The sequence below is a fragment of the Cyprinodon tularosa genome, unplaced genomic scaffold (assembly GCF_016077235.1).
Source record: "Cyprinodon tularosa strain WSP-4 unplaced genomic scaffold, ASM1607723v1 ctg147, whole genome shotgun sequence".
NCBI classification, from domain to species: Eukaryota; Metazoa; Chordata; class Actinopteri; order Cyprinodontiformes; family Cyprinodontidae; genus Cyprinodon; species Cyprinodon tularosa.
The window spans coordinates 568052-581866 of record NW_024038298.1 but is presented as its reverse complement, the minus strand read 5'-3'; the positions used below and the strand labels follow the sequence as shown (position 1 = coordinate 581866).

The 13815-nt window shown below is 38.6% G+C and overlaps 1 protein-coding gene across 1 annotated transcript in view; it reads right to left on the bottom strand.

The window, feature by feature from the left end:
• The window catches only part of notch2 (notch receptor 2), a 57242-nt gene that overhangs the window by 13955 nt on the left and 29472 nt on the right, over positions 1–13815 (bottom strand). The window contains exons 3-9 of the mRNA XM_038279042.1: positions 4602–4876; positions 2633–2840; positions 2369–2502; positions 1862–1984; positions 1268–1501; positions 459–614; positions 180–365 (exon numbers count right to left, since the gene is read on the bottom strand). Coding sequence (XP_038134970.1) covers positions 180–365; positions 459–614; positions 1268–1501; positions 1862–1984; positions 2369–2502; positions 2633–2840; positions 4602–4876 — 1316 coding nt within the window. The remainder of the gene's footprint in view (positions 1–179; positions 366–458; positions 615–1267; positions 1502–1861; positions 1985–2368; positions 2503–2632; positions 2841–4601; positions 4877–13815) is intronic.

Here is a 13815-nt window from a genome sequence, read left to right as displayed (position 1 = left end):
AGATATAAAGAAGTTTCAATTACGGTTTTGTTTGCTTTATGCTTTCTGAGCAAAATGAGGACAAACAAAAACACTGGCAGTTTAAAAAAGCGACCCTTTGTTGTCTCTTTTAGAAATTTCTTAGGAAATCAGGTTTTCCTAAGAAATCAGAAAGTTCAGAAGGTTCTTCGGAAATTTACCTGGCATGCAAATGCAGGAGTATTCTCCAATCCGATCCAGACATGTGCCATCGTTTAGGCAGGGGTTTGAAGCACATTCATTGACATCTTGTTCGCATCTTGGTCCAGAATAACCTCTGACACAGTTACAGGTGAAGGAGCCATCAGTATTCACACACTGACCACCATGCTCACATGGGTTCGGACCTAAAGATGAAAAATAGGAAGACAATTAGAAAAAATTAAAATAAACAAAGCACAAAAACCTTAACGTGTAAACATTTAAAGACACTCTCTCACCAATGCTGCATTCATCTCTGTCATCGTTACAGGTGGTGCCTTTATATCCTGGTGGACAGTTGCAGTTAAACATCCCGGTGATGGGGTTGGTGTCACAATGGGAACCCTCTCTGCAGGGGTTACTGATACATGCATCATCTCTGTGGCAGAGCAGACCTGAGAAAGAAAAAAAATGTTGGTTAGAATATTCCAATTTAAAGTATATATAATAATGTGAAGAAAACTTAAGATACCACTGCTAAGACTCCAGCCTGTGCTGAGTGTTCACACATAGAATTACAAACAATATTTAATGGGAGATATGCAAGAAACCCATTGCATTATTTTTAAGGAGAAGCTCCATCCAGTTTCAAAAATGAAACAGCATAGGCTGGTTACCAGCGTCAAATCTGACAAAAAACGGTAAGAGGTTGTTAATGCAGCCCCATCTGTTGCTGTGCACAGCAAGTATTGATCTAATACTTAACCTTACGGGTGTTTTAGGTCAAATGTAAGTCATTATCAAAGTCATACATACACGCTCTAGATGTTGATATTTTTTAATACATTGGCAGCATAGCAGAAAATACTGCTTTTATGTTTTAACTAGAGGCATTTAACTCATGTTTTAGACATTTTACAGTGATAATTTTACTAATAAGCTCTTATTTTTAATCAGTAACAATTAATTGCTTTTATCTGTTCCATCAAATGTACCAGATGATTCTTTCAACAAGATAAAGAAAGAAAAAAACAGCAGTATTGAGGTGAAGTGAAAGAACACTCTTTTGCATTCGATCTTTAAATATGTCCTCTCATCAGAAACACACCTGTCTTTCCGTGGGGACAGACACAGATAAAAGAAGCAACACGGTCGATGCAGGTGGAGCCTGGGCTGCATGCGGCTGTCATACAGTCATCGATGTTCTCAGAGCAGTCCAGACCACTCCAGCCGTTGACGCACACGCAGACGTAGCCCCCGATCTTGTTGCTGCAAGTGCCACCGTTCTGGCAAGTATTTGGCTGCAGCCGACACTCGTCCACATCCTCTGTGCAGTGCTGACCTGTTGATGGGAAATAAATGATAATGGCGAAAAGGTTAGATTTAACTTTTAATGTAATTGAGGTAGACTGGTGGAAAAACTAATTAAATGACCCACTTTTGGAAGGACGGTCTATTGAACTTTCATTTAAAAAAAGAGACACTTGATTTTCTCCCAGTGTTCCTAACTTTAAATAAGATATCCATTTCACAGTTTTTTTGATTGTGTTTAAGCAGCCAGCGGACAAAATCCATACAGATTTGTCTGCATGTATATAAAATTATTACCACCATATAGTGTAATTTAAATTCATCAAAGGCACAAATCGGATAATGGAAGTAAAATAATTCAACTGCTCAATAGATAAACATAATGTCTTACCAGTCCACTCTGGAGGACACTGACAGTTATAGGTATTAACGCCGTCTATGCATGTTCCTCCATTGGCACACTGATGGCCAGGACAGTCATCAATGTTGTTCTCACAGTTCGTTCCATTAAAACCTAGAATAAGTAAAATACAGAATTATCTGTTAAATATGGTGCTCATAGTTTGAATGATGTATTCATTATGTCAGACAAACAGTTGTTGTGTAAATTTATTCTAGCATTAAGTTTGAACACATGTCCTGGTGCAGTATAAACATTAAATATATGTGTTAGCTGATTCCACCAGCTAACTATAACCGTCTCCTAAGTTTCCAATACAACACAGCTAGATCAAGCGGTTTGTGATTTAAACACTAAAGTGCTACAATTACTGCTATACAAGCCACAGTGTTACAATTTTCTAATAGATTTTATTGCTTCTCATGTTTACACCTCACTGAGTGTGTTTGTGTAGGTTTGTCGTTTACATTCGCTGTGACACTACTGTAATTGTCCCACCTGCAAGGCAGTGGCATGTGTAGGTGGTATCTGTGGGCATTTGGCAGGTGCCCCCATTGAGACACGGTGAAGGTGAGCATGGGATGTATGAACTCTCACAGTTGGTGCCGGTGAACCCTGGTTTACATATACACCTGTAGCAAAGGCAGAGTCAGTTTCATTTAATCAACTTTTTCAATCTCAACTGAAAAAAATCTGCTACTTCTTCTGTAGAAATGTTTGGAAGTAGCAACATTTTTTCACATGTGATCCCCGTAAACTCACTTGTAAGAGCCAGCGGTGTTGACACAATCGCCTTCATTCTGGCAGGGAGAGGGTGTGTCTGCGCATTCATTTGTGTCGTTAAGGCAGCGCGGACCTTTGTAGCCAGGAGGACAGGAACAGGTGTAGCTGCCACCAGGCAGAGGGCTGCACCTTCCTCCATTGGCACAGGGACTGGAGAGACAGCTGTCCTCATGCTCACAGCGTGGACCTGGGGATTGAGGGGGAAAAACACTAGGACCTTAGCTGTCAGGAGTCCAGGAATAGTACCAGATGTTTAGGGCTTAAATAATTGGTGTTAAACAATACAAACCAAGTTTGTTACTATCATACAGTTCACATGGGTTTAAGTCATTCTCATCGATAGCTGGAAAAAGCTGCACAGGCTGTTTTTTCTCTTGCATGAACCAGATAGCTGCTCTCTGTTTGTTAATTTGCTTATAGAAAGCTGCCACACTTTTCCTTTGCTTGGAAGACAGGCAGATTGTTAGGAATTTTCACTAACATGTAAACGGTGAAATAAATATTTCTGGGCACAACCATCAGGCAGTAATGGTGTGCATCCTACAAAAGCACCTTCCACTGTTTCAATAAGATGATTGTTTAAAACTACAGTTAATAAGCTAAAAGCATCATCACTGCCTAATAATTAAGAGGCAATGTTATATACAGGGTTTATACAGGAATTAATAATTCAAATTTAATGCTTTTTAATGCTCTTAGAAATAATTTTAATGCCACCAACAGGTACCCGTCGACAGGCTGCAGCCAGGTGCCAAATTCCTTGTTTTCCAACCACTTTTGTTGAAATTAGCTTTTTTCCCCTCATTCTCTAGCTTTTTCTTCGACTCAAGCTTCTTTTCTGAACATACAGCTGTGCGATCAACCGGAAGCAGTTCAACGCAAATATATCGTGATATGTCTGACGAAATTGTTTTTATAAACATTTATTTTGAATAAAGCAATTTAAAATGCCACAATAAATACATTTAATGAATTTTAATGCCAATTAAAGGCCTTAATTTAGACAATAATAATTTAATGACTTTAAATTATTTTTAATGACCCGTGGAAACCCTGTATATAGTCAGACTATTTCTACTCTACAAAGGGGACAACAGCAAAAATAATCAACATTCAGAACCAAAAAAGATTTTATTTGAAGATAGCTACATGTAGCATGTATTTATTCAATGTTTTTTCTAAAAGGAGAAAATAAAAATTTAAGTTTATTGATGTTCTAATAATGCGAATCGTTATAGCTCCTATAATCAATGTTATACCAGAAATGGGTGTAATTTATTGTCGTTTTTTTTTTTTTTTATAAGTACAAGTTTCTAACTAATGTTATTATTAATGGTATTATGTACTTTTACTAACTATTGCCATGCTAAAAAAATCTTTGACAACCCCATGACTAATGTGTAACCATTAGTGGTTCACGTAAAGTTAAGTTTTAGAGTTCCTCCTGAGATTTGGATAACTTTATATAAATAATAGGTTGATAAAATTGGTGAAAATGGGCAACACTGGGGGAATGCCTCTTAATGGGCCCGATGAGAAAGAAAACAAATAATCGTCATGCTCACAGTCAGATCCTAATATGACTCAGCACTGTGACATTTAAGGGGGAAATGCAAGAGATTAGGCAATCAGAGCCTTTTCAAAATCTTTGGTGGAATTTCCTGAACTGGATCTTTATTAAACTTGTCCTTGTTTTTTTTCACTTCATAGGCCCCCTCTCTTTTAGTGAAATGTTGAGACACTGCTAAATAAAAAAGCTGAAAATAAAATCTAAGTTTTTCTTATGAAAGGAACTGTGCCACGGTCACCAAAATAAAAAAAAACAATTAACTCAATCAAGGTCCAGAAACTACACAAACAAGTAATACAATTAAATTTTCACTGGTTGGTTTTCTTTTAACAAATAGTTGTATGAGGTGAACAAAAAGGTTAGTGAACATCATCTTACCTGTCCATCCTCTGCTACATTCACACTTGTACTTGTCAAGCGACAGCAGGGTACAGGTACCCTTGTTTAAACAGGGATTGTTAGGATAACAAGTGGAGTTCTTGGGAGTTTGGCAGTACTGTCCAGTGAAGCCGAGAGGGCAGGTGCAGAAAGCGCTACCGGGAACGGGCCCGCCAGCTGACATGGAAACAGAACAGTCCCCCCCATTCCGACAGTATCCTGGGTGACAGGGGTCCTTGTACTGACAGTACTCTCCCAAAAAGCCTGGAGCACACCTGTGGCCACATGAAAAAAAACATGGGAAAAAAAATCAGCTATCAAATGGACAAAACCACAAGGGAATTTGAAGTAAGCAGCATTCAGGGCAGACAATACGGCAACAACCAAAAGAAAAACGTGAATTGAAAAAAATGGACAATTGTGCTTAAGTGCTTTAAGGAGACGCAAACAGACACAACAAGAGTGAGTTTCACTTAGGTGGATGTAGTACACCACATCAGACAACTGCTAACAAGTGCTGCAAGTATCATCTGCAAAACAAATCCTGCTCTACAGCACACATCAAAATGCACCAGTGTCTAATTGCTTTCTGCTGCGACAAAGTGACCTAAAGAGCAGCATGTGGGGAACCACATCCCTATAAGAGAAATTAGCAAAATGTGTGGTTGTTCCTTAAGAGAAAGTGGTTATCAGGTAGTTTGAACATTTAAGAGTTGATTGTTTTTTTTTAGTTATTCAGACGGTTTCAGTTTGGTTTTTTTATTCAACCTTCATCCACTCCACTATGACAGAAGGAGCTGACAGACATCCTAATCCTAAAAGTGCTACAGGAAGGAGCGTGAACCCAGAGCTGTTGCCCCCTGAATCTAACTCAGAGAAAACCAAGAGGGCTGGTAACCTGGAAGGGTTAAACCAGGGTCATGGGACAAGGAGAAGTTAAAAAGCAGAAGGATGTTATGTAAGGTTATATGGAAGTTGCTGGCAATGCCTGACAGAAAAGCAAAAGAAGAAATGTTAGTAGCGTAATACAGACATTGTACAAAACCCAATATTTTCACACTTATTGTTAAGTTATTCTGCATAATATATTCGGTTCAACCAAGGTCATCATAGGTGTCTTTTTCTCATTGCACTTCAAAAATTGTATTCATCAGCCTTTTCCTTTTACTTCCTTTTCTGCTTCAGCAAAGCTTTTCCTCCACATATTGCAAAGCTTGGAGACATACTCTTGCACAATATGTCCACTAGGGATCTTTTCTGGCACAATGTTCCCTTTGTGACTTTCTATTCCTCTGTTTTTTCTCAGTCACTCCCACTCTCACTCATCACTTCTCTATGCAAGGCAGTTTTTGGTCAGAGATAGTATACTGTTAGTGACAAAAATGTCTGTAGTCAGGTAGTTTCCTGTGTAAGCTGCATAGATTCGTCATCTTTGTGTCTGCAGAGGCACATGGCAGACATGCTGCCTGGGGACCGTGGGCGACAGAGCAACCTGCTGCTTCTTATAGAGGCATCTAAACTTTCCTCCCAAGAGGAGCCGAGGTAAAACAACAGGGCACAGAGATCCATGTCGCAGGGACTAATACACGGGAATGTTAACACTCCATATTAAACCATATCACAAAAAAAACTTAAGACAAGAAGGAAGAGAAGCAGAAAACAGTGCTGTAATGTCTAAATGAGGTAGTGGAGTGGAGAACTGTCTTAAATTTAGTCTCACACATAACTTATAGTTTGAAATTGCTGCTCCACCCCAAAGCAGCTTGAAGCTATTAGGTTGTAAGCGCATGGGAAAGGAGGGGCGTTATGAATCACGTCAAACCCGAGGCTCACAGATCGATCATATCCTAGAAACTTCTGCCTGGTTCTGTGTGTGAGTCACAAATAAACTCTCCTCAACTAAAAAACATCTGACAGTAAAGCCCCACTCTAACTGAGCCTGTTTATAGATGCAGTGTGCAAAGGCACTGACATATAAGCAGACTAAGGAAAACCATATTTTTGGAGTGAAACTCTTTAGGCTAGAGATGCACCAGCAAACAAGCCAGAAACAGGAATTTGACACTTTTCTTTTGTTGTTTTTTTTTAACAGTTATCAGAAATTAAACAAAAAAATATATTTTCTAAACATCCTAACAGTTACTTCACTTAACTTGTTCGAGTATGATAAATATTCTGAAAAGTTTAGGAACATTTTCTTGATCTATAAACAGGATAATCTTATAAATCCTTAAGTTTTCAATGGGAAGAGTACTAATACTTTCATTAAAGGCATCTGCAGCACATTTTAGAATACTAAAAAAAAACTTAAAACCCAGATGCATGTCAGACCTCACTGAATGGAAAGAGGCATTGGCTGAAAAGCAAATTCACATTTGTTCATGCCCATGTGTGCATGTTTCACCAATATATTCACAAATTATCTGATCTTTATGAAAGATTTGAAAACAGAAATTTTGAACTTGGACATTAGTGTAAAAACTAGGTGGAAGTTAACTATAAATTCCAGTCCCTGCAGAGTGGGATTTGTTAACTACATTTGTAAACAAAATCAAGTTGAGGTGAAATATACGTCCTCTGAAGGATAATATTTAGATTACAATAAACCAAATACATTATTTAATAAGCTAAAGGTTGAGGAACTGAGTAAAAAGTTAGGATTCCCAACCTCTTAAAAGCAAGTGTTTTCTACCTTTGACTAAGGTTTATTAAGACTTTTGTCGTAGCCATCTAACAGACTGACATAAGTCACCTTAAATGGATTCTCTTTAGCAAATGGTCTCCTATTTTCCTGAAGAACCAGAACACATTTTTCAATTCCCTGTATTACTGACATTGATTCAAAATATCCATATATCTGGATGTGTTAGCAAACCCCACAGGCTTTCTTTGTCCTAATTGTCCTAAATTACTTCATAAATACCAAAGGAAAATGCAAGACAAAACACAGGCTTCATCGTTTTCATTTTCTTTGTATTTTCTTTTTTTGCTGACCTCCAGATGATAATTAAACAACAAGATTAGATGTGCGATGAGGGATATGTGATTTGATGTACGTGAATAGTGCTGTGAGGTCAGTAAACAGGCAGACAAGATGATAAATTAGAGATGTGAAATCTTCAGAAAGAAGACAGAGTGCAGATTAGACATGGTCACAGTCAATCTCCCAACTTCTCTGTATCAACCACTCCTCCACACACTTGAGTATTCAAGACAACACACAAACAAACAGTGACTTTCCTCCCCAGTCTGACTCCCCACAGTAAACACAAACACAGCTTGGTCATGATATCGCAGCAAGACGGCGGCCCTGGGAATGAAGCTGGCTAGTTTTTGTTCGGGTCACCTCCATGCCCCCTGTGCTAGAGTAATGACACGGCCTTTTGCCCTGCAACATATATCACATCAGCAGATTGTCACACAAAGAAAATCGTGTCCTAGTAAATGTAACGTTTACCTTTCCCTGGGAACATTTTCCTCTAATATCCGTCTTAAAGTACAAAGGGTAACACAGACCAAAAAGTCTAATTACCTCATGAGATATATGAAATTAAATGTTGAAATCTTTTAGTTTGATGGTGATTTATTACATCTTTTATGTGTTGTTTCTGAGAGCAGAGCCACTCAACTGCTATAACATCTGTTCTGAGAGTCTCTTTGAACTCAGCTCCACCTGTCAAGAATTAGCTGCCTGTCAAAGATTGTTTTTTTGTAGAAATTTCAAAGTGGTGACAGGAAAGATGCATGGTAGGCTCTATTAAAATTCTATCGCTGCTATCTAACCAGTGTTGACAGAGCTAAAGGCAGTGGCGTCAGGAAGCGATACCCTGTCCTTCAGGTTTCGCTACCAGATAGAGAGCTCATTATTAGCCGCTGGCTGTATCACTAGAGCTCGAGGCAAACAGACAAGGCTGTGCATGATTCACATTATTGTCAGGGAGTGGTGTCTCACGGAGGAAGCTCTAACCAAATACTCTGTCACACACACTGTGGTTAAAAACAACACAGGTCACAATGTGATTCTTTTGAAATATTTCTAAACATAAAACCAAGTCAAATATTTTCACACAAATCATTGGACAGAAACCTTTACAAACCAAAACCTCTGCTTTTATGAAACAGCCCAACAGAGAAAGACTGTGCTGCCTCTCACTCTATGGCTTCCTTTGTTTTTACTTCATGAGGATTTTTTCCCCCCCTCTTCTTTTCTCTACGTTTATTGCAGTTTCCTTGCAGGCCCTCTTTCCTTCTCTTTCTCACTCCTCCACCTCTTCTTTCTAACCCATTCTTGAGGTGTCAGGTTTCCACAGCTGGTTCACATTAGCGCCCCCATCTCATGCTCACCCCTTCTTTACTCTCACTCTGCGCTCCTTCATTTTCTTCGTCTCTCCTATAACTCATGCTGACCTCTGCCTATCCTGGCTAGCAGTGGAGGTTTTTTAGTAAGCACTGCACTCACTCATCTAAGCGTCTTTGCTCCCAATTCCTTTATCCTAAGTGGTCCTTTTGTCTGATTGTGTGTGTTTTTTTTTTTTATATAGCTTTCCACCTACATCTCCATCCTTAGTTATGGTAGAGCCACCCCCACTTCCTCTTGCTACTATTCCATTCTCAGCTTCGGTTAATAATTTGTTCTACCCCTGCGGCCATCCCGAAGAGCTGGAGTCGGAGAAAGAAGACAGCATTAACCGGCTCAAATTTCAATCCCTGGATCATTCCTTTACTTGGAGCATAGATGGTCTATTCACAGATTTTCTTTTTTTACATGAATACATACAAATTATGCCACATTTAATTCTATCTAGAAATAAACAAATTCTAAGTATTAGTTATGAGGTAATCAATTGATTAAAAACTGGTATAACTGGAGACTGGTACTCTGAATAGGCTTCAAATTTTTCAAAGGATATTAAAAAGCAGCAAAATTAAAAAAGTTTAATCAGTAAACCGATCAAAGAGGTCTACATTTGATGCCGTTTTTAAGTATAAGCTCCCTTCTGTTTCCCTTCTGTTCCATTTACGGCCTCCATGTTGACAATTTTTATAGCTCTGACGGTTCCAACAGTAAGAAATCTGATATATCTGTGATTTATTATATTTCTGTTCAAAAATACTGATGGAAACATTTTTCCTCACATTAGATCACTAAAAACCTCATACTCTCTTAAAATTGGAATTGGCCCATCATACCCCAAACACTGAAAAATAGGGTGAGACACAGGCAATGCCTGATTAGTGTATCATTAGTCAACAGTGGCTGATAAATACATCGGTTATAGCTGTTCTCCCCCCCCATCAGTTGGAGGTGACTTAATGCTGCCGCACTATGCTTTTTCCAATATTTTCTACTAGTTTACAAACAAAAGAGCAAAGGTAGTAAAAAATACCAGTTCATTTGTAGGACTAGGTTCCATCAAGGCATTCCTGTTATAGTTAAAAAATTAAATGACGACAAAAAAAAAAACAGAGATCAGAGTACAAATGAGGTGGAGTAATGAGAGAAAAGAAATAAGAGCAAGAGACATACCAGAAGGAAAAGGAAGTCAGGCAGGCGGACTAAAACCATCAGTGTTGACCGAAAAAAGGCGTGTCGCTCTGGGTGGAGTCCACACGAGCATCAAATGGTAAAATCACATGCCACGTTTAGAAATGCATCCAGAAAGACTCATCCATGCTGGCGTGGTACACAGCACAAGTCCCGTTTAGCCTGAAAATGTTCTCAGTGCCCGTGTCTGTATGCTGCTCTTTCATTATCCTGTCCCTGTGGTTGCTTAAAGTTAAGTTTTCAACAATATGTCTGTTGCCAGATAAGTTTCACATCGAGCTCTACAGTATGCATAGTACACTGTTGGCTGATTTAGAAATACACAAAACAAACAGTGTAACTAACACACAATTATGGCAGCAGATCCACTTCCTTGGGTTTTCTCTAAGCTTTTTTTTTTACTCTTGTTGTGTTTCTAAGGTATTGTTTAAGGGGAGGGAGGGATTTGTGCCATAAATGTTATATCTTTGAGGCCATGTTTGTGGGAAATGTAGGAAAAATTATAATCATGTTGTTTATGTTTGTGATACAATGCGTTCTGGTATTTTATCGTTAAGGGTTGGGGATCGAGAATCAAGTGGAATCGGTTCTAACTTCCTTGAATTCTCCTGGACTTGTCCTCCTCTAAATTAGCACAGCTTCTGCAGGGAGAGCAGAGCCTTTTTATACTCTTTTTCCTCTTACTTTACTTAACAGATGCCCATCTTTTTTTCTACACATTCCGGATAGAGTGAAAAGCACTTTAACAATGAGCTACCAAGCTTATGATTTATTTAAAGCAAAACTTCATCTATTGTTTATTTTAGTCCATTTGTGGTGTTTATAAGAAAAAAATAAATGTTCGTGTGAAATGCAACTCTGTGAAAAGAAAATTTACAAGATTATACTGAGGTTCATAAGTTTTATATTTATATACCGGTTGAAAATAACTTCGTAACAGTTGAATAATGTTATATGTTCAATGAATTTCATCTAATTGCGAAGTTCAGGACATTTCATCCAGACAGAACTCAGTTAGTTAATTTAAAATGTAAATTTTATTATCCTTCCTCTTAAAAGAATCGGAAATGAAACAATAAAATCAGAACCAAAGCATTTTTTAGGATGTGTACATGTATATATTATGTACATGTATATATATATCCATTAACTTTTGTTATAAATTGATATATCAAAAGTTTGTGTCCAACTATATTTCCAACAAATGTCAAGTTTTCTTTATTGGGCGATCAAAGGACCGGGTTTGTTTTTGCCATTTGTACCCTATTCCTACTCCAGCTTGCCCATTAGTTTATCAAGGTTCATCTTTACAGATCCTGTCCCTTTAGGATGTATGTAGTCAGGTTGTTGGAGTAGAGCTTCACTTTTAGAGTTAGACCAATACACTAGAGGAGTCTTCGCTTCAACACAACCAACTCCAATATTTACTCATTAGCGGTGCTCTGCATTAATTGACTGCCACCAGTAAGGTAATTAAGCTATTTGACTGAAGTTTTTCAGGCAAGGGACACATCTATGCTGAGTTCAAATTCAGTGGCTGCATCTTCCAAAGGCCAGATTCGTTGGGTGATTGCATCATAGCGTGGTGCCGTGGCCTGCTCGGATTGAAAGACTCCTCGTTATGCAGCGGATAAATGCATCCTTCTATTTGCATGTTTTGAAGGAGAGTTCCGGTGCATCCTACGTATCCCAGGATTCCTTGCTGCGTGCTCAGAGGAAAATGGTGAATGGCGCCGAATAGTGGTGAACATTGTAAGTGCAGTTTAGTATAATACAAGCATGTGAATAGCTCTATGTGAAATTAAGTTTTAAATGGATTTTGAGTTAAATATGTGGCAGGTAATGTTTGGTTTATTGAAAGGTTTTATCTGTCCCTGTGCAAATGGGTTTGGCTGACATTTAAGCACATATTCCAATATCTGTGCAAGGACTATAAATTGGATATTCACGACGACAGTACTGCTGCTAAAGCATCTTGAAAATGTTACTAGCACCCAGAAATGTAGTGAGAAGTTTGTTATCCATTCTTTTCCTGCTTTGTGTGAGAACCTTAACGGTTGCTAGGCGACAGAGCGTACAGGCGGTGGACCTGTTTGAATCCAGAGCCAAACTCTTCTGGCCTCCTTATTTACACAGACCTCGAAGGACCAGGTCTTGGTAGACCGGGTCCTCGGTGGACACAGCCACTGAAATCGAACACACCCCTAGGGAATGCAAGACGCCGACCCTCTAATATTTTAGATTGAGATCACTGCCCTAAGCAGTTTACTCAGATCTCTAAGTAAAATTGTAAAACAGGGCTGGGTAATTAATACCTTTTGTAAAAAAAAAAAAAAAAAAAAAGTACACTTTAATTCTGGCAAAATCATTCAGCCCTAACAAATGAAATATCTTTTTAATCCAAACCTGAAGGTAAATAGGTTGAAACACTCGATTTTATTGCTACGGCACAGCTAAATAAGCTCTTCTTTTCAAAACAGATGCAATGACAACGTTCAACCTGATGACAAATAGAGGTACGTTTAACCTCAAAGTGGAGGTAGACTGCAGAACCCAAATACCACCTGTTGCAGGTTCGAGGCCCAGCCCTGCTGACCTTTGCTGGATGTATCTTCCCTCTCTTATACCACATTTTCATGTCTGCATACTTTAAATAATAACTAAATAAAAGCCAATACAGCCTAAAAAATAACCTGTAAAGTATCACATTTATGAGTGGCAGAGGGAAACTTATCATTCCACAGTATGTGGGTTTATGATCTGGTTGCTACATTCCCCACTTCTTTGAAAGTCTTCCCCTTTCTGAGGAAACCAAATTTCTTTAAGGGTTCCAGCCCACCAAACTGTGCAAGAAAGAAAAAAAAAGGCAAATGATACAGCAACATAAGGTGGGTGCAACACAGTTTTGAACTAACAAATGGTCACGCATACCATGAGTCATGCTAAGCTAAAACTCAGTTATCCAAATATATTGACGCGCTAACGATGACCCAGGCTTTTACATGGCAGCATGTGAGTCTGCTCTCAGCTCAATATGCCCCAGACCTCCAGATAGAAACACACATATACAAAGAAACTGTTATCACTGAGGTTTGGATGTGAACCACAGCTTTACTGCTGTTGGCTAAGTTGCAGGAAGAAGATAAACCTTTGAGTGTAAGATTGAAAAATCACTGCTTTGGCTTTCATTCCCCTACGTTTCAGCATGAGAGCTTTTGTTGAAATTCTATGCTAAATCCATTTAAAAAATGTTCTGGATGTCTAAAAAGTATGCTTGTGAGCCCGAGAGGTTTTTAAAGTTTTGTGATTTCCCAAGGTGACTAATAAAGAAAAAAGGCAGAGGAAGAGAAAGTTCAGAATAAAGCTCGTAAAGTCATGTGATACAAAATACAGATTAGGTACTGATTATTTAAACACAGACAAGGGATTTATGATCTTCTAACCCTATTAAGAAAAAAAGAATAGTTATGCAAAGATTAATAAAGCAGGTGACTCTTCTAGAGCCATCTAAATCCCTACAGCAGTGGATGGACTGGGGAATGGATCACAGAGTGACAGTTTGATGAAGGAGGTGAGGCAGGACGGGAAATGACACTCCTCTCTCCAATTCTTTTGGCTCCACCATCCCCCCAGTCCAAAAGTCTCTCATCATTAGTAAGGAGTTGTGCT